The sequence below is a fragment of the Gracilinanus agilis genome, chromosome 4, assembly GCF_016433145.1.
Source record: "Gracilinanus agilis isolate LMUSP501 chromosome 4, AgileGrace, whole genome shotgun sequence".
Taxonomy (NCBI): Eukaryota; Metazoa; Chordata; class Mammalia; order Didelphimorphia; family Didelphidae; genus Gracilinanus; species Gracilinanus agilis.
The window spans coordinates 171,662,617-171,686,556 of record NC_058133.1 but is presented as its reverse complement, the minus strand read 5'-3'; the positions used below and the strand labels follow the sequence as shown (position 1 = coordinate 171,686,556).

Genomic DNA, 23,940 nt, shown 5'->3' with positions numbered 1-23,940 from the left:
TGATATTGTCAATTACGGAACAATCAACTCCCACAGAAGGGCAGAAGAAAAAAAAAAAAAGATGTCCTTTCTATTGAGGAACTTGCCTTTTGACAATGGTAGGACATGCTAGAATCATAGGCTCAGAGAGGTGGTAAGTTAATTATGGAAACACCAGAATTTGCCACAAAGAATGTTCTTTAGTAAGGAGTCAGTTTAATTTTTCTAATTATATTCAATTTCAGAATCTATCTTTAGCCACTATTCAGAACCTAAAGGGCATAACCCTAATTAGCAAGGTGCACTTGTGGAAGGGAAGGAGTATGAAGTAAAGGTATATGATGTGAAATATAACTTTGAATGCTAACCTCAAAGTAGGAGCAGTACCAGGTGTGTTCACAATGTCCTCTATGAGTATTCCTCAAAGTTCACATGAGGCTCTAAAACACACAGCAATTTTCCTGCCCCTTTCCCCCCCTAATTTCCCCAAAATATGTGAATCCCATCTGGCACAGTTACAGAATATGATCACCTTTCATTCCACCAGAGAAGCCTCTCCAATTGGCAAAGACCATGAGAGGAAGCCCCTCTCGGTTGAAGTCCTTGATAGCTTGATAGGTCTTAAAAGCAGAGTCTGGAAACCAAACCTGTCCTGCCTGTTGAATGATCTGTTGGGAAAAGTCAGAGAGGGAAATACTGTTAAGTATACAGTTTTGGAGGGTGTGGGTGGGAAGTTTCTCTAAGGACTGATGAAAAAAGTGTTTTGAAATCTTATATGCCACAAAACAACCCTGTGAGGTTATCAGGTAAAGTATTATTAATCTTCCTCAGACAGATGAAGAAAAAGAGACTCAGAGAGGTCAAACAACTTGTCCAAAGGTATACAGCGGTATGCATGACACTTAAGTAGAACCCAAGGTTGTTTTTTTGTTTTGTTTTTCTGCTATTCACAGTACTTTCTCTTGTATATAGAACAATGCTGAACCTTCCCCCACCCCCCCATTCCTTTATAATTTCTGAATTTTTCCTGGTGTACTTGGGGAGTAAGAAGTGAAGATTGGGCAGAATTCTGGAAGAATATGAGCTACATAAACCTTTCATGTACACATCAATATAGCCTGTGACCCTTTTGAATATCATGAGCACAGCTATGGGGGAAAGAGACTGTAGCCATGTACTGCTGCTTCTGTACTGGGCACATGGGAACAAGCAACACTCCAGGTGGTATCCCTTGGGTTCAGACCCTAAGTTTGGTTACAATTACAACTAAATATTGTAGAATTTAGAATAAAAGTTCCATTTTCTATCTGAAAAAAACTTACTAAAATCCATTTAAAATATTAGAAATGCTGTATATGTCTGATTTTTCAGGCATGAGATAACCCACAATCCATTTGGCCTCATCATCTAAGCTCGTGGTACTCTTGAACATCTAAGGCTCTTTTCCCTTGATACATTTATAGTCTGCACAGTCTTGGTTTTGGTCACAGGCTCTATACAAGAAAATTGTGGCTTTTGGCAGTTCTCCACATAGATACACACTGTGCTGCCAGAAATGACCTACCTTGGCCTCAGAGTCCAGGTTGGCGGGATCAGCTGGGATACTGAGCTCTACCGTTCTGGTTTCTACGGCAACAACTCCTACAGGTATTCCACCTAGCCTAATAACAGATGAGGCACAGAGGAATCCATGCATGTTAGCCTTATACAACTCGTTGTTTATTTTTCAATCCCACATCAAAACTGGGATTTAGGGGCACAGTATGGAAGGAGAGACAATGTTAATAATAGAGAGAAAAGAAGAAATCTGGCTTTTTAAAGGGATCATATGTGTGAACTGGATTTAATTTCAAACGGACATCATGAAAAATAAACTAGAAAAGCAGAAAGGTCATGGGGTTGTTTTTTTTTTTTAAACATCTTTAACATCCTAAAGTTAGTCATAGCAAACAGGAGACTACCACCCAATTATTTTGTTAGGAAAGAAAAGCAGAACAAAACATTAATAGTTCCAGGGGAAATGAAACAATGGATAAGCCAAATTCATCATAAGAGCTGGGGACTAGCTGATCTATCAGGTGTTTTTATTTGTAAATCTATATTCCTTTAGTTTTGTCTTAAGAGTCTGATTCTTGGGCAGCTGGGTAGCTCAGTGGATTGAGAGTCAGGCCTAGAGACGGGAAGTCCTAGGTTCAAATCCGGCCTCAGACATTTCCCAGCTGTGTGACCCTGGGCAAGTCACTTGATACCCATTGCCCACCCGTACCACTCTTCCACCTATGAGCCAATACACAGAAGTTAAGGGTTTAAAAATTTAAAAAAAGTCTGTTTCTTTCAATTAGAATAAATCTAGATTCCCAGGACAGACAAGCCTTTTTTTTTTTTTGGGGGGGGGGGGGGGCGGGGTATGGGGAAGGTTGGAAAGGGAGCAAAAAGGAAAGTAATTAGAAAAACCTGTAACTTTTCCTTCGACTTGGAATGAGTGACAGATGTACTTCCTGCCAGAAACTGAGAATCCTGGTAATAGGAGATATATATCTCCAGGCCTCCATGGGTTGATTAATTTAAAATGCCTAAACAGAACTCCAAGGTCCCCCCCAGCCTCTTTGCATCTCTCCAACTTGATCCTACACTCAAAGATTATCCCATGAAAACTCAGGAATGATACTCCAGGGGGATAAGAGAGATATGATACTCTGGTAGAAAAAGAATCCTTACTGTCCAAGATATGGTTCAATTTGAGCTTTCACAGCTCCATTCCTTAGGGGTGAGGTTGGAATGTGTTAGTCTTTCAATCCCCACAGACTGCCCATTACAAACTTTTTCAGGAGAGGCTCTGGCCATTACAATGGCTACTAGAAATAGGTTTCTATGATCCCAAAAGACCTGTTGGGGACTAGGAAGAGACCACTCACTACCCCCTGCCACTTGCCTGTACCAAATCAGATGCAAAGCACTCCAGACAGCCCAGACAACGAGCAGGAGGTACACAGGAGGGTTTGGAAATATTCCTATTCCCAATGATTAACAATCCAACTGGAAACTTGTAATTGCAAAAGCCACCCTAAATCGGTAACTTATAACTTATATATTAGGGCCCATGTGACCTAATAAAGAACATCTTTATCCGAGTATTACAGTTATTTATTGAACTTGAAAACAGCTCAGAACAACTTCTGTTTTCCATTATACTTCATATAAATTTTATCAGGCTAGCACATGAAGATGCTACATCTTGTTTTATAGTGTGTCCCTGGACAAGGTGCCATGGAATAATAAAAGACAATTTACAGCCAATAGCACACATATTCCAAACATACATACCAAAGATGAGTTTTGGCAGCACTTACAGTAACAATCCCAGAAGAATACATTTATATTTATTTTTTGAAATGCCACTGCTTTTGAAAGAAGTAAGCTCCATTTGTTTTTTTTATATACTTGTGTGTGTGTGCATGTGCGTGTAACACAATGAAGCTCAGAACTTGTCAAATATAAAAAAAAGGGAAAAGTCAGGCTAGGGAAAGCTGTAAACAACATGAGTGCAAAACAACAAGAGCTAAATACCCTCTCAAGATGTTTGCTCTAAGGGAAAAGTTAGTTGTTGCTTTTTTCCAAACACAATAAAAAAGATGAATCCTTATTATCTGCTTTCTATAGGAAGATCTCAAAGCCCTTTATATTGACAACCTCTTGGGGTTTAACATCTGTCTAGTTTCTCTCCAGATAGAGAAGAGTGTAACAGAGAAGTTAAATTTGCTTGGGTTCACAAGGAGCTGGTGAAGAAGTTATGGGAAGAATCTATAACTGGGCCTGAGAAAATGGTAAGAGGTGCTGGCTGTCTTTATTTCTATGTCTCTTTTCCCCCCTCTCTTTGGTATAATTTTCACTATATATTTTTAAATGATCTAACTGGACTTCAAACACTTGTTTGCCAGGATGAGGCAGTAGACTTTAAAGAAATCTGGAGCCCTGTCACTGTAAGCTTCAGCCTTCTCTGCAACCAGCACTGCAAACTCAACACACAAGACATTGTCTATGAGATCCACCATCTGACAGCTCCTTGTTGCTAGAGCAGGATGAAGGGCTTGCTGGATTAAGGGAATCACAAAACTTAAGAATTATTTTCAAGGCTGGAATCTAAATCTCAAGACAATGTAGCATGTTGGAGAACCCTGAGCAGATGCCACTTTACACAAAGATAAGGAAAAATTATTGCCCCTGAGAAAAAGGTGAGCTTCAGATGTCGCTCCCCAGGGCAATGTGTCTCAGCAATGCAGAACTAGATTCAGATCAGGTTTGGCAGGTGCTAGTTATAGCGAGTCCTGCAGATTATTCCATGTGGGCAATACTGCTAAGGGGAGTTCTCCCCAGAGTAGGTATATAAAAATTTAATAGAAACTTCAATTTTCCACTTCAGAAATGTGGGTATACCAGCAACCTACAGCTTATTAAACTCACTTCATTTTTGTTCAATTTACCTGTTGCCTTTTTCTGTGGTATCCTTTTTTAAAAAGTCTTATGAAGAGTCTAAATTCCCAAGATGACTATCAGAAGCAAAAGCTTCATCTGAATTACACAAGAAATGTCTGCTGGGCCAATACTTAGTTAGGCTACCTGATATAAGGCTATGAATCAGAAAGCTTAGAGCTCAGGTTTATGGATAAATTTGGGGAGGGTAGTCTATAAACTTGGAAGGGGAAAAAATGACATCTTTATTTTCTCTAATGTCTAAATTAAATTTAGCATCTCATTCAATTATTAAAAAACATGATTTTGGGGAAGGGTTCATAGGTTTTACCAGCCTGACCAAGGGATCCAGGACATAAAAAAAAAAAAAAAAAGGTGAAAAATCCCCACCTCAGGTAAAACTAGAAGTATCAACAAGAGCTTTTGTATAGCAAGGTTTTTGTTTCTGTTTTTATTTTCAGTTGGAAACAATAAAAAAAATCATCAATCAACAGAGGTCTTACCGGGCTCTACCAACCACAACTGTCTGTGCCCAAGGCTGCATGATCTCGGAGAAGGAGCCATAGTCAAAGAATCCACTAAGCCACTGACCTTTCTGGGCTATAGGAAAGAGAAGACAAAACTATCAGAGAGGTCAAAAAGATCCACCAAAAGTTCGAACTCAAGAATTTAAAGATTGAATTTTGAGTTTGCTTTTTAGGTTTCATTTGAAAAAAATAAATTATAATACATATGAGCATTAGGCTGCTGAACGAACGCTCATCTGCCTTCAGACATCATCTCCTATTTCATTTGCTAGTCTGCATAAAGAGAGTCATTTATCAGCAGAGGCATCATTTATTGTTAAACGATGGGGTTCAGATAGCAGAGAGAGTTTGCATGCTTTTAAATAAATAACTTGGCTTTTTTCAAGACACCACAAACATTTGTCAAAAGGCAGCCAAGTCATTAAATATGTTTTCAAAAGGCCTATTTCTATTTTAAAACCTAGCTTACAATTTTCTTTTAAGTCCAATTTTTTTTTTAATGGAAAGCTGAAGATGGTCACTTACAAGCATAAATGACCAGATGATGTCTGAACACAAGGCAGTGAATTTGGAGAGAAAAGGAGAGGGTCAGATTTCCTGGCTAGAAGAATTTATTTACTTTCTTTACAGCTGACAAAGTGTAACCATTTCTACTTCCTCACTGCTGACTGACAGGGAAAATATAATAGCCAACATGAGCACATTTAAAACCTATATTCTTTCTAGAATGTAAGATTCCTCTCACTAGTGAAATATGTTACCTTCAGCAACTCAGTCAAATGAGAAAACTTTCATTCCACAGGTTTCTGCATTGGATCAAACCCCTATAAAGCTTGTGCAAAATAACTGTATCCAAGATTGTCCCCTCAGCATGCAGTTTTCTCAGTGACTGTTTTAATTTGAACATGGCCCTCCACCCCCTAAAACCCAAGCCCAAAACCAATTAAAAGTGGAGATCCGAGCAAGCTAACCTCTGCTGACTTAAACAGGATGGAGAGTGTTTTATCAAGACCAAACTTGTAATTACTGTGTTCTACATTCCTTACCTCTATGGCCCTAGTGTAAAATGTGATCATCCATTTCAAAATTATCTCTCTATCGTGAGCCCAAAGCTGATCGTTTAGATTCCGGTCTCGTGTCGGGCGTCAGTTTGAAGAATATCACGGCACTATCTCCTCTAATAAATGGCTTTAACTTTTCACCTACGAGATATCTGCTTTAACTTATCATGGGGAATCATCTGCTTTCCTTAACGCTTCCACTAAATTAAAATCTGAAGTCACTTGATTTGGGAGCGAGTGTTAGCAGCACACAGACAGCAGGATGAATTACAGGGGAGATGATGAAAAAATATTATCCAAAAAAAACCCGGAAAACTTAGTTTATCGCAAAATTTCATTTTACTCCATGAAATTCATTAATAATGGCTAAGCTAATGGCCACCTACTTTGGAGCATGCATAAAAAGGCACATGGATGCTCACCCCAATTCCATCTTCCCTAAGGAACAGGCAGGCAGAGACTCAAATTTTGATCATCTCAAAGCAAGTCAGTAATTTGCCAATGTCCATCAGGATATTTAAAAATTGATTCTCTCATATGATTAGATCATTTTATGTTTCCTACTTAATTCAAGAATGGAATGAATATAGAAGTCATTTCAGAATTGTAATAATTCTCCTTTAAAAAAAAAACCTTATGCCTTATAGATTTTTCTTTTGTCATTGGTGAGTTATTGCTATGGCAATTTGGCTTTACAACTCCCAAAAAGCCTAGACTGCATTTTAGTTCAGATACAGGACTTAGAACTCAGCTCAACTGGGTCCTTCTTTACTCAAGGGAACAGTCACCAGGTCCTATTGTGAATTCCAGAGGCAGAGATGCCTATTTCAAACCCAGAGAAAGACACAATTCATCTTTAGACTGGAGAGGAATCTTAGACACATGATCCTTATCACGTCCATAATACAAAGGTATGGGTAGAAGTTACCTCTGATGATTTTTCTGTGTCTTATGTGAAACTATTTACTTTTACTAAGACTAATGAAATAAGGTATTTGAAGATTGGAAGTAAAATTTTAAATAGAAGTCAATCAGCCTTTGGTCATCTCCCAGCAACATTTGAAGTAAAAAAATCAGCAATTTACCTTTCAACCTCACTATGAAGATCTCTCTCTTTAAACTAATTTAAATGTTCACAATTGTCTTTAAATTCAGTGAAATTTCATTAGCACCTTTTCCCTTTTATTCTTTCTTATATACAAAATGTCTCTGAAATAGCTGCATCTGACAACTCATAATAATACAAATTCCTTAAAAAAAAAAAAAAGAAAAAGGAAAAGAACGAAAACCCTGAGTGTAGCAGAAAGAACTCTGGTTTGAAAGGAGGACTTCCCAACAACAAAAATATATTCAAACAGTGGACAGGGATCCTAAGAGACATCCTTTCTTGGGGGTAACCTCGCTTTTTCCAAGAATGATAAATGAAATCTATCTGTAGATGGTCTCCAACTCCCCTTTTGATCTTTGCATTTACAGATTTAAGGTCCTGAAAAATTCTTGTCACAGAAGAAATACAGTCCTGGAATATCAACAATATAAGAGAATAATAAAATGTCATATAAAGTGGAGGTGATAGTAGTTGATGACAAATGTTTAAAAAGGAGTCTTTCAGTATTATCTGACCCATTTCTATTTATTTTCAGGGATTAGGTATGATCTCTCCCACTGACAATGTCTAAAAAGATGTTTAAACTTCTTGGATGTGTTAATTGGAATTTGGGAAATGCCATCTAAAAGTATATATATATATTTTCTATGGACACGTGGGAATTATCAAACTACATTTCCCGTGGTCCAACGGGTTTCCGTTTCCGGTTCTTTGGGCGTGGGAATGCCTGCGTCACCACACAGAGGACAGTTTAAATGAGAGAATCGAAAGTAGTCTCGCCCTCTTTGGCTAGCAGGCAGGGAAGAGAGGAGAGGTAATAATAATGGAGGAGGCGGCAGTTTTGAATTCTTACTGGCGCGTGGTCTAATGATTTACCTCTATCAGCATGGCTTTAATTAAAATACTAATTTATATATTTATATCAGTCTTTATTATTTTTAATCGTAACAGATGTAAAGTGCTATTTAAAGTAAAGAAAAAGAGAAGGCAAATTTCTAAAGGAGACTCAAATTTCAGAGACTGGTTGATTACTCCCTGCCATTGACTGACTTTTAGGTCACATCTCATTTGCTCCCTCTGGCATTTGCTAACTCTTGGCTTTAGGCAATTATGCCTTTATTTTTCTCTTTTGATGAACCTAGTTACTTTTGTATATCTGCTCATATCAAAGTCCCACCTTCCCCTGACACAACCCACTATTTAGCAGTGTTTGAATTTCCTCTGCCACAGACTACTTTCTGTGTGCTGATCATATGGTGGCCATAAGTAGAAGAAAGAAATGGGCAGAAACAGGCAGTTGTGTGACAGATGAAAGGATGCTGAATAGGTCTCAGAGGGTAAAACAAATGTATACATACTTGGGTGAGGACGTCCTGCCAGCATCCAGCGGGGATCATAGGGAGCCTTTGTAGGAACAAATTCTATGATTCTATCAATGGGATCCTTGGAGTTAAGGAGAGGAACTGGACTATGCACATTCTAAAAGGAGATTAGAGAGGAGGAAAGGACAGAAGAACATAACAGCTGTTAGAAGCTTCCCATATTCAAATTCAACAACAAAAGTTGGAGACAAACAGGAGAGGCCACGTTCTGCTCTTACATAAATCTTATAGCATCTCAACCACCTTGCAAGTCTAGGAGATGCATACAAATAATAAAGTCTCATTGGGAGTCCTGCACAAAATGTGGTCCTTCTGCTTTTTACTTCAAGGAAACAATACTTACTGTGTGATTCTCAGCAATCAAATGGGAGAAAATGTTATATGAGGGAAATAACTGCGCTCAAGGCCAGAGTCTTAATGTCCTGGGGTCTGTGGCCATATATACCACAAAAATTCATAGGGTAAGAAAACTTTTTGGATAGCCTCATCAAAGTAATCTAAACCATAATGAAAATGATGGTTTTAAGTAAAAGAAGAATCAAGAGAAGGATGGATAAAAAATCCTAATGTTAAATATAGACAATGACATTTAGATACTTCAAAAAGGTGGGCTTAGGGGTAGCCAAGTGGCTCAGTGGATGGAAAGACAGGCCTAGAGACAGGAGGTCCTAGGTTCAAATGTGGCCTCATATACTTCCTAGCTGTGTGACCCTGGGCAAGTCACTTAACCCCCATTGCCAATCTTCTGCCTTATATTGGTTCTAAGAGAAAGGTAAGGGTTTAAAAAAAAAAAAAAAGGTAGGCTTATTTGGTTTATGTCAGTGGTAGGGCCACTCACCTTGGGCATATAAGACAGCCAGTGTAGGACTGTAAGAACCCCTTCAAAGTCATCACAGACAGTACTGTGTGTCACTCCATTGTTGTGCATAATTTGGATGCCCCCAAGCTGGTTATTAGATGTATATACTTCCCGTCCAAGCACCTAGGAAAACAGGGAGCAGGAAAGTAATGTCTGGTAAGGAAATACAAAGTAGAGACTAACATGCAGCTTTAGTGTTTTGGAAAACCAATGCCTCCTTTTCTAACTATTAACTGAAGTAAGAATTTTATTATTCATAGCACAGAACCTTGCTTCAATGTAGAGTTTTAACTTTGGGGACCGCTTAGATTATTATCCCATAAAGACAACATATAAAACAAAGAATTAATATACATGTCTTGTATGAAGTTGCCTTAATCAAAAAACAGCTAACTTCCCCCATTATCAAGTGCCACCTATAGAAATATCAACCCTCCTATTTCCCTTTATCCTACCCTAAAGTCACATAAAGTAGCTCTGGACTAAAATAGCATACCTGGGTGACACTGGGAGGTTGAGAAACAAGGCTGTCAGGTCAGGGTCACTGCCCATGTACAGAATGGTAACAAGCTACCAGAAAAGAGCTTATGTCTTGCCAATGTTTATCGACAAAGCCTAGCCGAAGAAAAACTATAGGATTTTGGGTTTATACCTTTCTTTTTTCTTTTTAAAAACTAGAATGTCGCCTGAATTAATTTTTTAGGGGTATAAAATGGCCCCTCCTGAAAGCTGGCAGGATCTAAGCATAACTCAGTAATTCACATATGAACTCACACCCACCAAGGAATCTATGCTTCTTTTTCTTTGTGTGCCGCCTTGCCTGTGATTTATGTCCAAGCCTGCTTCTCTCCCCAACACCCAAGAGAATTAAGAGCTTCAATATCTCCCCCCCGCCCCCCCCCCATCCTTGGAGAAGAATAAACTCCTGTGAGGCCAGAGGACATTTGCAATTGGAAACCACAAAGTTACCTTTAAAGAAAAAAAGGGAGGGGGGGATTCCCTGGACTTGGAAATTGTAGGGTTTCTTTTTTCCTTGAAGATTGGTTAATAATTTCTTTCAGGGAGGGAGGTTTTTTGACCTGGCAGATGGAATCAAGGCAGCCTGATCACTGACTATTGCAAGCTGCTGAGTGTATAGTAATTGCCAGTCATCTGGGGGAGCCCTGGAGAGCTCTAAACAGTTGTCAAGAGCTTACTGTATTTCACCTTTTCTTCCCCCACTTCTTTTCCTAAAAAAAAAAAAGCGGGGGTGGGGGGTGGGGGTGGGGAGAGTCATTTCTTTCTTGGTCCCTTTAATTCATTTTTTTAAAAATAAGGAGTAGCTAAAAGACCAGAAACCAATACCCCAAGGCCATCACCCTCAGGCATTATCTCCTGGCTCTTTACTGCTATACATCTTGCAAGCTTTCCTTGCAACATGGACATACGCCTATGAAATAGTAGGTCCTGACCAAAATTCTAACGCAGTGTACCTCTCAAGGCAAGTTTAAGATGATAATCAAAAGCATAATGCCACAGTATAATTCTGCTGGCCTTGAATCTATTTAAGATCTGATAAAGGGTAAAAGAACATTTTGTAAGGACTAAAAAAACAAATTAATAAGAGATTGCAGAACAGTCTAGAAATTACATAGATCCTTCGTAGAAGGTTACACTGCAAACCCATGAAGTAGTCCTTTCAAAGTGGCTTTCCAAAGACCCACTACGTCTCTGACCATTGGACTCTTATTCTCCTCCTGGCTCTGTCTTTAATCTCAGCCCAGCCACCACGGCTTTTTTCTCATTCTCCTGCTGTCTCTTTCCATTTGCCCTCTCACTGACTGATACACTGATCTCTCGGTCACTTGGCTTTCTGCTCCACTGAGTCCATATTACTAATAACACCTCCGCCACGGCCAGTTTACCTCATGAAGGCAGGAGCACATCATTACAAAATAAACTCATAACTTTGACATTCTAGCAAATACACGCCGTTTGTTATTTTTATGGCTTTAGTCTTTCTAACAGGCAGAGGGCATTACATACCTGTTTCATTTATATCTTTAAACACACACATACCAAAAACCAAATGCCCCAAAAAAACCAAAGCAGCCAGTTGACGGAGGAAAGTAGGTGGTGCTCAATGGAGGCAGCAACCCTGTCAATCAGGAAAGCCTGTTCTGATCTGGCTTTGATTTTATGAATGTAATAAACCTGATGGCCCACAACTAGTCCTTCTGGGACAGAATGCTTCTCTCTTGGAAGCTATTAAATGTCATCAGCAAATTTTTAATTATTAAAATAAAATATGAAAAAGAGATAAGAATAAAAGGGAAGCACTGCACAGATTTGGCATCTCCATTCCCTCTTCTGGGAAGATTAAAGTTGTGGTCACTTCTTGGAATTCTCAGAGCTGCTTATTGCCAAAAAAACAGTCTCAAACACCTACTGATGCACAACAGCTTAGAATCTTACACAACCTCAAAACAGAAAAACAGAGATGGACATCAGGAATTAAGTGAACATGAGGAACCTAGAGTCCACTTTGCTTAGTATACCTTCTATGCAAGTTATCCCTCAAGCTTTTAGCACTCTGGTGATTGGTAAATATTCTGCAACCTCCCACATACTCCAAACACCTGTTTGGAAGAAGCCAGAATTGAGCATCTAAAAAGTTCTCAAGAAGACAATGTATGTTTCTTTTGTCTTTTAGTTCAGCAAGAATGACATATTATGTAAAACGGGAAATTCACTTGATTCTAGTATTAATGAGAACAATTAATGGAGAGACAGTAAAAGTATTTGTCCAGATAAGCCACAGACACATGGACAAAGTGCTTCAAATAGTCCTTGCAGTTGGGGAATAAGGAGAAGAAAAGAAAGCAAGGAGCTCCCTGTGCACCAGATGGACAGGTAAAAGGGCCTCCTCTAAAATGTTATCTGAGGGTCCAGAATTTAAAAGCATAAACCAAAAGCCACCTTCATATGCCAGCTGTTAAAGACCAAGATAAAGCTGGCACAGAGAGCAGTCTGTCTTTGATTACTACGTGATCTAAGTGTATTCCGCCAGAATGAGGGAGCTTGTGATTTATTGGGGTCATTGCTGACTCAAGTAGTTTTAGTGATTGTAGAGTACCTCATGACAAATACTCAAACCAAGGTGGTAGGATACAATCCCTTCTGCCTAATTCCCAGAACAGCTCTGGTCAGCCTCTGAAGGAGAGGAAGTCCAAACCATAACTAGAAGTCCCTGACCAAGTCTAGTCAATTAAGAAAGAAGGATCAAAAATCAATTAACTCTTTTCAACACCGTCTCATCAAGAGGATGAATTTCAACCATTTCCTAACACCGTTTTTTTTTTTTTAAACAAATCTGAACTAATGTCCTAATCTAATAAACTGGAATACTTCATTTTCTATAATAAAAATTTTTTTCTGCTTTGCTTAGATTTATCAGGAGCTACCTCACAAGTACAATTATGAGCTGTGCAGAGTACATGAAAACTATATAGTCATGAAGAGAATACTGAACTTCTTATCAGAAAACCCCAGCTTTGGCATGTCCTAGATATGTGTGCATGAGCAAATAACCCCTCTACCTCAGCTTCTTCATCTGTAAAATGGGGATAATATTTGTAGAACCTATTTCCCTATTTCACAAGGTTGTTGTAAAGAATTACTTTATAAACCACAAAGCCATCGTTATAATATTCAGGGACTACTGACAACAAAGGGAACAACAGCCAAATGGAAATTAGTACCTGGTTTAGGCATTTGTCAACACAAGACAAAAAATCTTTTTTGACAAGTGCCACCATCGTCTACTGTGAACCAGCCTCTGAACCTAGGGACACATGAACAGGGGATATATTGCAAGAAAGAGGGCTCTTCCTCTTCCCTCTTCAATATAAAATTTAAACTGGAATGGACATTTCAACCACTGTAGTTAGCAGGCCTCTAAAATAAGGGCACAGAGAGAACACTAGCTACAAGCAGAATCACAAAACAAGTATTAAGTGGTTCCCCCAAAGACCCTAAGGAACATTCCAAGATTCCATGACTGTAGGAAGCATCTTGCAAACTAATGCAGACATACATACATGCAAAGGCAGCTGCTGTTGTTGCTACTTATCTAGAGACACTGCAGACAGCTCAGGTTTACCATAGCTGACAGGCAATGAAAACAGCCTAATATACCGCCTGCTCTCTCCTTTAAATCCCTTTTTGGAGATCAAGATAAACACATTCTTCCTTTCCCCAGTGATCCAAATGTCTGACTGAAGTGGCAGAGCGTTGTGAGGTTCTGTGCAAATGAAATCACTGTGATACTGAGTGAGTGCAGTATTTACTTGTCAGTATATCTGTCAGCACAGGTACCATGGTGCCAAGGATATATTTATGAAGGTGCTCAGATGCAACTTAGCCCAGTTTATTTTTTAATTATCTTTCTCTTTTCAAAAAAGCAAAACATCTACAGGATTGGGGGGATGGGAAGAAGTAAGAATATATTCTTGTGCCTAAGCATCTTCATAAACAAGTCTGTAGATACTTGTGTGCATAAGAAAGCAAAGTGATACAATTAACCAGTTTGGATAAAAAAAAAAAATAGAACCCTGAAATTCCATTTTTGCTCCTATGGGTATGCATGGAGGAAGAAAACTCTTCCTTTAGCCCTGCCACCTCTAATGTAGAGAGATTTGGGGTGGAGGGGAACCACAAACTACTTATTATAATGCCAAACACGCTGTACAACTGCTATCAGGGCATCCCACGCATGACTGAAAGATTCCTGAGGAATTAAAACTGGAAAAGGAATTAAAAAAGGAAAAGGAAAGCTGAGACAAAGGAGGAACAGGTAAAAAAAGAAAGAAGGGGTAAAAGAGGACAACGAGGTAAACAAGGAAGAAAAAAAGTAATAGAATTCAACTATAGGAAGAGAGGAGGGAGGACAAGAGAAAAAAATTGTAATAGTTCATCCACTCAGTGCAGCTAACATCCTCTTCTCTGACCTAAGAGGACTACATTTTTAAAAGCTGACAAGTAATTCAATCTCCAATTAACAATTTTAAGTGGTACAGCACATAATACTGTGTAAATGTTTCTCCATTAATATGTCCAAGGGTGAAACAGAACTAAATCTCTGGGGAGTCAAGACCAGGACTGATGGAATTCAGTATTTAGGGGAGCTCCAAAACAGGGCACTTTGCCAGTAACATCACCAAAGCCTGGGGTGTGTCTGATGGGGAAAATCTATGCTAAAATGTCATTTTAACACACAGACACCAAGTCACAGATCTCCCAACTAGAGAGCCATTGATCTGGCACCTGGTGGGGTATAGGTGCAAAGATCTTCATGGGGAGGGAGAGGAGGCTGAGGGGAAGAGTTAGATAACATACAGCTGGAGGTAAGTGGGAATAGCATATGACTTGAGAGCCCCAGCTGGACTCATGGCCATTCATACTAGGGTCAGAAATTTCCCGGTGAGCAGCAATTTTCTGATCCAATCACACATGATGAAGGAGCAATTTGGCAGAGAGGCTGCACCACCAGTGGTAGCCAGAGAAAGCATTTAACAGAAAAGCAACCTGGTCACTGACCAGAAGCCCTTGGAAACTTCCCATCTCCACCCCTATTCCCAAACCTCTGTTCACTGAGAGTCTGGGTTCAGAGAAAGAAGTGAAGGAGGGGTTTAGGTGACAGGAGGATGGAGAGTATGAATGGGGAGTGGGTGGAGAGCAGAGATTCATTTTTAAAGTAAAGAACAAGGGAGAGCAGCATGTTAGTTTATGTCTGCCTCCTGCCAAATGCATGAGAAAGGATTTGGCTTCTGGAGAGAATAAAGGCTGCCAGAAGAAATCACTCATCATAGGGATGGATTTAAACTGTTCATTTAACTGAAGACATCAGAGTGCTCACAACAAACTACAGCCAAATCAGGAATTTCAGGGAAAAAAATATTCCCAGCCTTAGAGTTATATTATATAGGTTCTCCTGAATTGATCTGGGTATTCCAACTTGGAAAGAGTCCTAACAACAAGACATAACCATGATTGCTCCTGCTCAGTGGAAGGCAGGCACGGGCATGTGAATACTTGTTATAGTTAATAGCTTCCTATAGGAAGAGTGATGTTTACTTCTGCAACCCTTGGAACTGTTTACTAATTTGAAGTAGGAATACTCTATTTCATTATAGTAAGGCAATCACTGCAATTTTTATTGTTTCTTTCCTTTACTAAATTATAAATTTTTTGAGGGTGGGGGCATCTTTTGCTCAGTGCTTAGTAGAATCTTGCACATAGTAGGCACCTAATAAAAATATCTGTTGAATGAATACATCTCCATACTCTACGAAAAAGACTTGGTTCTAATTTCTAGACCTCATTTACTCTGGGTCATATTTAAGAGTGCTCAGATGAGTATCTGTGACAATGAGAAAACTGGAGCAGCCTCTTGTGTCAGAGCTATCTGGGGCACCTGTTCCATTTTCTGATATCTGATGCTAATCCCAGTGGTGCTGGTCTGACCCAGAGTCAAGGCCATAGTTTCACAGTTTTAGTATTTGGATTTAAATGAATGATTCCACACAATTCAAAGTCACACCAATGAAGGGCTATAGTGCTGAGATAAAGAGTCTATGCCTACTTTGCTGGAAGAAAGATGCTATACAGATAGAAAATCAGGACGTTCAACAGGCTGACTCAATGTTCCAATGATCTTGGCTTCTTTTATGTGAAAACTATGTGTCTTTCCAATTCTAACAGCCCTGATTTAACCATTTCTTTCATATCCAAACAATTTTTTTAAAAGCTTAAGTTTTGATGATGCCACAGACAGCATTAAAGTGAGAGAATGGACAAGGAACAGGAAGCCTGGTTGGGCCCAGCCATCTGAGGTTCAGTCAAAGCAGCTCTTAAAGCTTCTGCCTTCATAATTCAACACTTCTGACTGTGTACATTAGCTGATTAGACTGTGTGATAATGGCCAATCTAAGCGAGAGGGGACATGGCCAGATTTGGATCCCTGCATGGGAGATGCTCCCGAGAATGATGAACAGCCAGGAGTCGGGTTTCTCAGCAGACTAGCTTTTTCAGTCTTTATCATATTCACACAGCAGCCTGTACACACAGTCTCCTGCTCGGGTTTGTCTTACTCCTCGAAACAGATTGGAGTCCTTGCATTTCTAATCTACCAACGTGTGCAGTTCTTGCACTTTTAATTTATGAGTGTTCGGGGGGGACCTCTCTGACTTGGGAACATATTGGCTCGGTCTAATGCTTGGAGATTATTAAACTCAGAGCTATGCTCCACTATCAAGTCTACAGATCTTTTATTTAGAAGATATGGTGCTCTAAATGCACAAAGAGCTCCCTGTCACCTTCACATTAAAGCCCCTAGTGCCTGGTAAATGGAATTATATAGCTGTCATCTCCTTTCCCCAAAGTTTTAAGAGTACAATGGGCTCATTTTTTCACACTCCATCCCAGCTTCAGAACTAAGAGACCTACTTTGTATTGATTTAAAGTCTCAGAAATAAATAAACCTGCTTCACCACTGTGATTCACAACAAATTCATGATACACTATTGCATGATATATTTCAAGCTCCTGCTCTGGCTCTCTTTTTCCTCTGGTGAGTGATGGGGGAGGTGGGAGGTGGAGGGGAGCTGCAAAGCTGACAGCCTGATGGTTATTGGAGATGGCTACTGACTGCAAATCCAAGAGCAGACACTGCTGGAGGAATCTGGGAATTTTTTTCCTAAGGGGTGGGGGTAGGAAGCTAATTAACCTGGGCCTTAGGCTGGGGGAAAAAGCACTAAGTGGATATTGAACTGGGAATCCAAAGCAATGAACATGTGAAGAAAAAGAAAAGGGAAAAGGCCATTCAGCATATGGTGCATAACAAAACTGGATCCTATGGGCACTCCATAATGCTTGTTGACTGACTGGAAAGCAGGTGAAGCTAAAGCTTCCTTAGGCTGAGGAAGGATGCTAGTCAAACCCCAAGAGCAACTGGGTGAATGAAACAGGAAAAAGGCTTTACAAGGGACAGCAAGAAGAGAAACATGCCTTATGTGGCCAAATTTGCCAGCTAAAGACATCTCCTCTACTTGGTAAAGCTTGGTAGGAGGCAGTCACATAGATTGAAAGAATAATCATGTTGTGGTAGGCCTTCCTAGGAAGGTGTATATTTAATCCATACTTGACTGTTTCCTGAAATAAATATCAAAACATGGGCACCTTCTGAGTTTTTAAAGTTCAAATGTTTTTGAGTTGTCTTTGACTCTTCAGAATTACTTTTGGAGTTTTCCTGGCAAAGATAGTAAAGTGGCTTGCCATCTCCTTCTTCAGCTCATTTTACAGAAGAGGAAACTGAGGCAAACAAGGTTAAAGGACTTGCCCAGTCACACAGCTGGTGTGTGAGGTCTGAGTTGAATTTAGGCTATCTTGACTCCAGGCCCAGTGTCTTATCTACTGCACCACATAGCTGCTTTAGCTAGCTTTTATATGTAAGTTCATTTTTTCTGGCCAAGAGTCAAGTTTCTAAATAGTCTAGTTTCCCTAGAAAGACCAAGGCAAGTCTCCCCTCCATGCCCAGAGATCCTGAATTCCATAAAGGTAAATCTGCTAGACTACAAGCTGTATTTTTAGAACATGGCTCTTTAAAAATTGTGTTCTACATGGGTAGGATGAACTAACATAATAAAAATGAACATTCTACCCAAATTAATTTACCTATTTAGTGCCATACCTATCAAACTACCAAAAAACTTCTTTACTGAATTAGAAAAAACTATAACAAATTTCATTTGGAAGAACAAAAGATCAAGAATAACAAAGGAAATAATGAGAAGAAAAAAAACGTGTAGGAAGGTGGCCTAGCAGTACCAGATATTAAACTGTACTATATAAAGCAGTGGTCATCAAAACAATATGGTACTGACTAAGAGACAGAAGGGAGGATCAATGGAATAGACTTGGGGCAAGTGATGTCAGCAAGACTGTCCATGATAAACCAAAAGAGTCCAACTTTTGGGACAAAAATTCACTATTTAAAAAAAACTGTTGGGAAAATTGGAAAACAATATGGGAGAGATTAGGTTTAGATCAACATCTCACACCCTACACCAAGATAAATTCAGAATGGGTGAATGACTTGAATATAAAGAAGCAAACTATAAGAAAATTAAGTGAACATAGAATAGTATACCTGTCAGATCTCTGGGAAAGGGAAAATTTTAAAACCAAGCAAGAGTTAGGAAAAAATTACAAAATGTAAAATGAATAATTTTGATTATATTAAATTAAAAAGTTTTTGTACAAACAAAAACAATGCAAACAAAATCAGAAGGGAAACAACAAACTGGGAAAAAATCTTTTTAACAAAAAATTCTGACAGAAGTCCAATTACTCAAATATACAAGGAGATAAATCAATTGTATAAAAAAATCAAGCTATTCCCCAATTGATAAATGGGCAAGGGACATAAATAGGCAATTTTCAGACAAAGAAATCAAAATTACAATAAGCACATAAGAAAGTGTTCTAAATCTCTAATAAATTGGAGGAATTCCATGTGAACTGGAAAGACCTCCAGGAATTGATGCAGAGTGAAAGGAGCAGAACAAGAAGAACATTGTACACAGAGGCTGATACACTGTGGTAAAACTGAACATAATGGACTTCTGTACTAGCAGCAATGCAATGACTCAGGACAATTCTGAGGGATTTAGGGAAAAGAACGCTACCCACATTCAGAGGAAGAACTGTAGGAGGGGAAACACAGAAGAAAAGCAACTGCTTGAACACATTGGTTGATGCGGACATGGTTGGGGATGTGACACTAAATGACCACACCAATGCAACTATCAATAATATGTAAATAAGTCTTGATTGATCACACATGTTAAAACCAGTGGAAATGCACATTGGATATGGGGGGGGGGGAGGGGGGAGTGAAAGGGAAAGTAAAAACAAGTATCATGTAACCATGGGAAATTTTTCTAATAAAAATAAAAACTGTGTTCTGTGGAATCTTGAGATTCCATAGGACATTTGACAAAGTAGACTTTGTGAGAAATTACTGAAATTTTTTTCTTATGAATTTTTTGCAAAGACATCGATTCCAAATTCAGTTACTTTCTCTTCCTCTATATCTAAACTGTTACATATAGAGGTACACTTGGTCCTTAATATGACCATGGACTAGAACAGAAAGTGAATAATTCAGGTGTAGCTACTTACTTAATCATTCACTAATCAATCAATTAATTAATTAGTTACTGATGTTTTACCAAGCCAGACATGATACAAAATAAAATGAAAGTGAAATTTTATTATTAACTGCACAATTAAGTGACTGCCTTCATATGCAATATTTGGAGGATCTATGACATTGATAGTGTAGACGGAATCTATCCATTTAGGTTATAACCATACCATGCTTTTAGTAGGCTGTGTAGCAAAATAAATACATCACTCAATAGATACCATATTTTTGGACAACAGATATACAATTCATCACTGAACCTACTGTCTAAGTCTTTCCAGACCAGTAGGTACTACCAGAACTTATACTTTGTTGGCAAAGCCTGAAATATCCTAACATCCCCATCATACTAGTGTCCAGCATAAGAATTCAATTCTCTCTCTGTATGATAGAAATTATATGTACAATATGGTAGTGATTTTTCAAACAATCTTCAACATGAGTTTAAACATATAAACTGTGCTCCCTTACTATTTGGTAGGCATAAAGGTTTTAAAAATACCACCTAACTAATGTACTACAATATTTTTTATAAAACGTAAAACTTTTATGACAAAAACTTGAAAATTCCCATCTAATTAAGTTTCCAAACACATTAAATTTCCATGTCTTACACACACATCTACAATGAATGTTCTAAAGGACTCTAGCTATCATGTTATTCATGGTCTATAGATAAGCATCTGCTTTGGAAACTCTTCAATAATGTTCTATACAATGTACCTACGGGCACAAGTTTTAGTGTTTCAACTAAGGCGGCAAAGTCAACTGCCATGACATTGCTTTAAATGACAGTTTTACCTTACCTAAAGCCTCCAAGCCAGTAGGTCCTTGGTCACTCACTAAAGACATAGATAAGAAGTCCTACCAAACAAAAAGGACAGAAAAAGCAAACAACCAACCAAAGAGTGGATCTATTCACATCTAATTTGTAGTGAGGAAAGTTAAGTAGGTAAACCTTTCCAAGAAATCCCAATTATAACCAGACCATTCAGAGAGGCAGCTAAAATGCCCTTTTAGAAAATAGAGATCCCATCTGGAGGCATGGGAGTGCTGGGACTGTCTATTGTCAGAATAGGTTGTTAGGGACTTTTAAAAATGCAAATCGCTGGACTGATCCTTAGAGTGATTATGGGCTATTGTATCAACAAGTCCTTGGGGACCTTTTATAAGCAGATGACTGACACATATACTACCCTATCGTGACACAGCTTGATACCTCCTGTGTTAATGGCTTTGTCAAGTATGTTGATTATCTTGAGATAGCACCTATAGTGGAAGTGAATACTTCTTCCTGAAATGAACAAATAATAATGTTTATTTAAAATATATTTCTGAGACTGTACAGGAATTTGTTTGTCTTTTTAAACCTTCAGAGAAATGCCGATCATAGAATCTACAAGCTTAATGCTTGATTCTTGAAAGAGAATACCATACCACAATCAGGTGACTTCAGGGGTCAGACAACCTTCACAAACTTTGATAGTCAAAATGCTACATGACAATATCCTAGAGCAGGGATCGGGAACCTTTTTGGCCGTGAGAGCCATAAACGCCACATTTTTTAAAATGTAATTTTGTGAGAGCCGTACAGTGCTCACAGTGCGCGCTCCTGTAACAGTGCCTGAAAAAAAAATTGACTTTATGGCTTCTGCAGAAAGAGCCATACGTTGCCGACCCCTGTCCTAGAGTTTGGGAATTGCTTACATACTCTATATTGTTACCTAATCTGGGGAAAACTACCTTTAAAGAGCAAGCAAGTATTAGGATTGGGGAGTGGGACTCTTCTACCAGAATGAATACATACCAGAAGAATAAAACTAGAACTACCTAGAGCCAGTTTGTTCTTTCTCTTCACAGTAGTAGCATCTGTCAACAATCAATGCCTTCTCCCCTCTCCTCCCCAATCCCTAAGGTTTTCTTACTTTGGTTTCAGATCCACGTGCCATACATAAGGTCACAGGCAGGTGTGGTGGTACAATATAGCTACAAACTTTAGCAAAGTTTTAGACCTCTACATAATATTGTTAATCGCAACAAATTCAAATAATATACACAGCTGTATCTAAAATACAAATGAGGAAACTGAGGCCCAAAGAGGGAAATGGCTTGCTTGTTTGTTTGAAGCAAGATTTAAAGTGCTGATTTTTACTGCTGGGCCCACAGTCCTAATCCTCTTGGTTCTAGTTGATTCTAGTGGCTGAAATGATAAAATTCTTTCTGTAAGACAAATGGAGGTTCTGAGATGCTATAGAGAGATTACTACCACCTGATAGCTATTCTGGGTCTCTAGAATAAGAACTTTGACCCATCAGTATCCAAAGGCAATACTTCACGTTTCCATGTCCACTGTCACATGTCTCACCCCCATAAGAAGCTGCTAGCTAAAGGGCAAGCAAGGTCATAAGCCGTGAATTCCATTTTCTTTCTCTGCAGATTGGCACTCTCAACAAGATATTAGCAAACCCTACTCTAAAACTATTGCTACTCTGGTAATACCAACCATTTTATGTTGGGTAAAAACAGAGTTAAAAGAAGGGCAAAAATCAACGTTGGAAAGCCCCTGTTACTTTTATCAACTCCTGACTAGTGAGCCAGTTTAGGTTCCTGCAAGGTCTAACACTGTTGGTCATGGTGGCACAAGCCTATAGCCTCTGCTGCTGGGGGAGATGACAATGGCAGATCACTTGAAAGTTCTATTATGACAAGAGCTGTAATGCAAAGGTGAGAATCTTCTAAGCAGATTTATTTTTCAGCTCTCCTGATTCTATACATACCATCCAGGTAGCCTGCTGTCCACACCCTACAATTCCTAGGAATGGGCATTACTGATCCATTCTCCTAGACGACAGAGAAAAGTCTGCTTACCTGTAACATCAATCCTCAATGATTTTAGGCAACAAATTCAGACTACCTTCCTGTATCAGTCTTCGCAAATGCTTAATAAGTGAATAAGCTTTCACAAAGCAGAAATTCATGGGACAAATGTTCTGTTTCTGAACTTGTTAGTTAATATTTGAAAACGTTAGTTTCACCCACAGGAATTAGGTTACTCTCCCTCGGGTTCTAGATCTTTTCATCTATAAAATGGCATTAGTGGTAACTAAAATTCTTTACAAGAAAGCAAGAAACAAGATTTTACATGCTTGACAAAAGTCAACCAGGTAGCTAGATGGCACAAGGAATAGAACCCTGGGCCTGGAGTTAGGAAGATCTGAGTTCAAGTCTAGCCTCAGCCATTTCCTAACTGTGTGACCCTGGGGCAAGTTACTTAACCCTGTTTGCCTCAATTTCCTTATCTGCAAAATGAACTGGAGAAGGAAATGGCAAACTGCTCCAGTATCTTTGTCAAAACGCAGAAGGGGTCACAAAGAGCCATATATGGCTGAAAATAACTCAACAAAACAAAAAGTCATGATTTTAGTCAAACATAAGGCCATCTAGATATTCAAGAGTTCCTTGTCATTAGTTCAAGGGTTGAATCCGCTACCTTCAACACTCATGAGGATGTAGATTTGCCTACTTTACCTGGAAACATTTTTCAGGATTCACAAATAATTTCAGGCAGCAAAAAATAAAAGGGCACGGAAAAAAAAGAGGGTTTGCAAATATAGGGACCACAAACCAAAAGGAATACAAAATATTGATTCAGAAAGCACTTTCAGCTCTTAGAACAAAAGATGTAATAGCAAAGAGAAATAATATGTGAAAAAAGGGCTAAATTACTCAAAATAAAAATTGGGGGGAAAACCAGAACATTTACATTTTTTATGTAAGTTGCTATTGTGCTATCAAAAAAAAAAGTCTTTTTCAAAGTAAAATGTCTTTAGAAGCAAAGGCACAAAGATCCAAACTAATTAAAAACAGGTCAGCTAAGGACTAGGAACATCAGGTGTGCACTGAGATGGAGTGTAGCTATAAAGGCTTGAAGCATGTATGCAATGCATTAAATTGGGAATGCAAGTCTCTCCAGCTCTACTTCTATTAAAAAGGGAACAAATTGAAATTTACATGTTACTGCATTCCACTAGTATAATATGCAGTGTGTCAACTCTTTCACTTCAAATCGCACCATGTTAAGCAAGTGACAGGGAAAAAGAGGGGTAGGGGGGTAGGGAGAAAGTTAAAAAAAAAAATCTCTGCCTCAGCAAAAGTTTTCATTAAAATTTTAGACAAATGATCTCTGTGTCCTTCTCCCATGCTGCCCGGGGCTCCATGCTATTTCTATGCAAATAACAACCTCGTGGTTTATATCTTATTATTTCCAATGGAGCTGCAGCGACATGACCTGAGACGTATGTGGTTGGG

General features: G+C 38.8%; 1 protein-coding gene across 2 annotated transcripts in view; it reads right to left on the bottom strand.

The window, feature by feature from the left end:
• Positions 1-23,940, bottom strand: part of ACACA (acetyl-CoA carboxylase alpha) — a 246,389-nt gene that overhangs the window by 36,807 nt on the left and 185,642 nt on the right. For both annotated transcript variants that reach the window (XM_044673681.1, XM_044673680.1), the window contains 5 exons: positions 9,366-9,509; positions 8,504-8,624; positions 4,953-5,049; positions 1,544-1,640; positions 512-647 (listed from right to left, as the gene is read on the bottom strand). In XM_044673681.1, coding sequence (XP_044529616.1) covers positions 512-647; positions 1,544-1,640; positions 4,953-5,049; positions 8,504-8,624; positions 9,366-9,509 — 595 coding nt within the window. The remainder of the gene's footprint in view (positions 1-511; positions 648-1,543; positions 1,641-4,952; positions 5,050-8,503; positions 8,625-9,365; positions 9,510-23,940) is intronic.